Genomic DNA, 3,810 nt, shown 5'->3' with positions numbered 1-3,810 from the left:
ATTTTTAAAAATTTTTTCTTTTATTCTTTATAATTAACAAATAATTTAAATAAAAAAAAATAATATATATTATAACATATTTTCTTTAAAATGCATCATTTATTTAAATGTTATATATCTTTCATATTTAACATATCCATTTATTTTATTTTTACTGAATAAATATCACCAATTCCTCTTTAAAGTTTTTTGTAATTAAATGGAATAGTTTTTTTAAATTCATTTTATGTTTAGAATACATTTATATTTTTATTCTTTTAATTTATTCATAATGAAAACTTTAAGAAAACTGTTGTCACAATATAACAATTTAAATATCTTTTAAGAGTGAAAAGCGAAATAATCATCAAATGAAAAAAATTGTTAACATAATAATATAACAAAAAAAAGAAAATGATAAAAAAATTACTCAAATAAATACTATTTATATATATAAAAAATAAAAAGCTCAAAATGATAATGAAGTAAAAATGAAAAAGTGCTTTGGTATGAAAAATACCTTTCTCACTAATCCTAACTATATTTAATTGTATTTTTTTAAAGTATAAATTTTATTTTTATTTTGAATTTACGTATATAATTACTTATCCCTGATACATTGTTCAAGTATTTTTAAGTGTTAAGTAATTTTAAAAAATTTCAACTTTAACAAAAAGTATTAAGTGAAAGTAGGAGCTAAAAAAATAAAAAGAAAATTAAAATTAAGTTTTTAAAAAAAATATTTTAATTCATTTAAAATAAAGAAATATCTTATATATATTTATTATTTTATACTTAAAACATATTTTATAAAAAATTATTAAAAAAAAATTTTTTTATTAATCTTAAGTATTTAAAAACTAAAGTTCTAGTTATTTACATAATTTTAATTATATTAATATGCAAACTTTCCATAGAGGTTCTGAATTATTTAAAATAAAAACTTTGAAATAATTTTTTCTCTTTAATGTATTTATATATTTTCATATGACTTTGCAATTTTATTAGTTTTTTTTTTTTTTTCATATTGAACATATTTATCTTAAATTTAATTATATAATAATAAGTTATAATAAAGAATATATTAAGAACATCTTTTTATTAGAAAGAGTTATATTTTAGAAATATATCAACTAAGATATATTTTAAAGAATCGATGGAAGATTTAAACAGAGAGATTCTAGCTTCGAATAGTATGAATATGAAAAGTTACTCAACATATTTACATATAAATAAAGAAGGAATAATTAAAGTGATGAGCTGCACAATTCCTGTTATTTTCAAACTTTTTACTATGTTATTTCCTGTGTTTTTATGTTTTCTTTTAGAAGTATAGCAAAATTCATACCAAAAATATTTTCATTTTTATATGAAAACATTTATTTAAATTAAAATTTTAATAATCTATGTATACTTTTTAAACATCTAATTTTTAAATTTTATTATATTGCTTGTCCAAACAGGAAAATCTGTCAATTTCTGTGATAAAATTCAATAAATGTTATTTAAGGATACTATCAGAGACGGAGTTAGAGAATAAGAATAATCCTGCATATAATGATACTTTATTGGAAAGCTTTTTTGAATTTTTTAAAAATGAGAAAATTTCGTTAAAAATGCGTGCATATAAGAAGTGGGAAGAAATGTGTTTTTTTGAAGGTGTAAGATATTCTCTAGATGGAAGATCATGGGAAAGAGATAAATTCCAGGAGTGGTATGACAAAATGCAAAAAGATATAGATAGTTTTCGTGCTAGCACTGTTGATGAATATAATAAGTTGAAGGAGAGTTTTTCTAAGGATGCAGAATGTTCTGAATTTTTTATTATGAAAAGAAAGGAATGGAAAAAATATAAAGATAGTACATATAAATTGTTTAAGAAATACGTAAAAGATTGTAACGAAGAGTGGGATGAAAGGAAAAATAAAAATAAAAAATAAAAATTATAAATTTAGTGATATGGAATAACTCTAAGATATATTAAAAAATTAATATTAAATGATTTAAAATTTATTTGTAAATGTACTGTAAGTTAAAAGAGTGAATACATTGAAATACATACACTACAATGCACAAAACAACACATAAAAATGTTCACAAAAAAAGAATACCTATATTAATAAAAAAAAAAAACATAAAAAAATAATTTAAGGGGAGTGCTATTTATTTATTAATTGCCTTTGTCTGTAATTTTGCTAGAGTATCAAACAAATAAATTAATAAAGAGCATGTATAACTAAGTACACTGATTTTCAGTGTATATATTTATTCTTATATTATATATAGAAATATTTATCATATATAGCATTTAATTTGATTAAGCAATCCTGTATTGTTTAACAAGTATATATTTACTTTGACAAAAGTGTATTTATTTACAAAGAATAAGTATATTTTTTTAATTTAGAAACGCACACAAATAATTAAGTTATAAAGAACAACAAAAATAAATTCTAAGTTGTTTACTATTATTTCAAAATGTACTATTTTGAATATAGCACTAATATTATACTTTTTATTTATTAAAAGAAATAAAAAATTTTCTAGTAGTTATTTTTCATACTTTAATTTTTATATTTGTAAGTAAAAATTAGTTCTCTCTTCAATTGTTCTTTTTAACTAACAAAAAAAAAAACTATTAAATTTTTTTTTTCTTTTTTAACCACAAAATAAAGAATAAAATAAAAAAAAAAATGTATGTATATCTATATCTATATATATATATAGATATAGATATACATATAGATATACATATATTTTTTAACTAGAGCCATTGCATGGCTAAATTGTATTTTCCTAACTAGTAAGCTAACTTTATATATTACATTTTCTTTTTTTTATGTATATGGCTTATTAGTTTTCCATCTTAATATTTCTGCAGTATTTTAGACATTCAGATTAATAAAGAGCATGCATAGAAATATCTATTAATTTTACTTATAATAAATCCGCATAACACAGATAATTATATATTTGGTTAATAAAATTTGTTACTAACCTTTTGTAGTACACTAGGCTAGTTTATTACTTGTGTACGTACAAGTTAGCCTTGCACTGACGCTAGTTAATAATAAAAAAAAATAAATAAATAAAGTTATTTTTTTTTTGTTTGTTTATTTTTATTTATATACATCTTTGTAATTAAAAAAAAAAAAAATATAAATATATTTTTTTTTTAGTGGTTGAAATTATTTTTTTTTGTTGTGTTTTTTGACTTTTGTGTTTTAAAAATTAAAATAAGAATAAATGTTTACTTATTAAAACTTAAGAGATAAAAGAAATGTTTATGTGTTATTGATTTATTAATTGCCCGTTTAATGACTTTGCTAGAGTATTAAGCAAACAAATTAATAAAGAGCATGTATAACTAAGTATACGTTTATATATATATATTCGTTTTTATTATATATATATATATACTGTTTTCTTATGATGCATAATATTTAATTGAAGTTAAATTTTACTGCATCTTTTAATAAACCTACTAACAGTTATAAATGAGTTTTTATTTACAAAGAATTAATATCTTCTTTTAATTAAAAACATACAAATAATTTATAACAATTTATTAAGTCACAATTTATGATATTCAATGTTATTTCAAAAATATACATTGAATAATACATAAACATTTCTCTTATCTCTTAAGTTTTAATAAGTTAACATTTCTTTCTTTTTAATTTTTATTTGCACTAAAAATTAAAACATATTATAACATAACATAACTTTCAAAAAACTCCCCAAAAAAAAAAAAAATATATTAATTTTTTTTTTTTTTTTTTAATTACAAAGATGTATATATATATAAATAAACAAACAAAAAAAAAATAA

The 3,810-nt window shown here is 18.4% G+C and overlaps 1 protein-coding gene across 1 annotated transcript; it reads left to right on the top strand.

Annotated features, from left to right (window-relative positions):
- Positions 1-1,135: 1,135 nt before the first annotated feature.
- On the top strand, positions 1,136-1,919 carry PRELSG_0003800 (Plasmodium exported protein, unknown function; the record flags this gene model as incomplete). The annotated part of the gene is made up of 2 exons (XM_028676346.1): positions 1,136-1,309; positions 1,443-1,919. 2 exons carry the CDS (start codon positions 1,136-1,138, stop codon positions 1,917-1,919), a joined length of 651 nt encoding a protein of 216 aa, XP_028531223.1.
- Between the last annotated feature and the right edge of the window lie 1,891 nt (positions 1,920-3,810).

Source organism: Plasmodium relictum (assembly GCF_900005765.1).
Source record: "Plasmodium relictum strain SGS1 genome assembly, contig: PRELSG_00_v1_47, whole genome shotgun sequence".
Lineage (NCBI taxonomy): Eukaryota > Apicomplexa > Aconoidasida > Haemosporida > Plasmodiidae > Plasmodium > Plasmodium relictum.
Note: the sequence above shows the minus strand (reverse complement) of the source record. Positions and strands in the feature narration are given on the sequence as shown.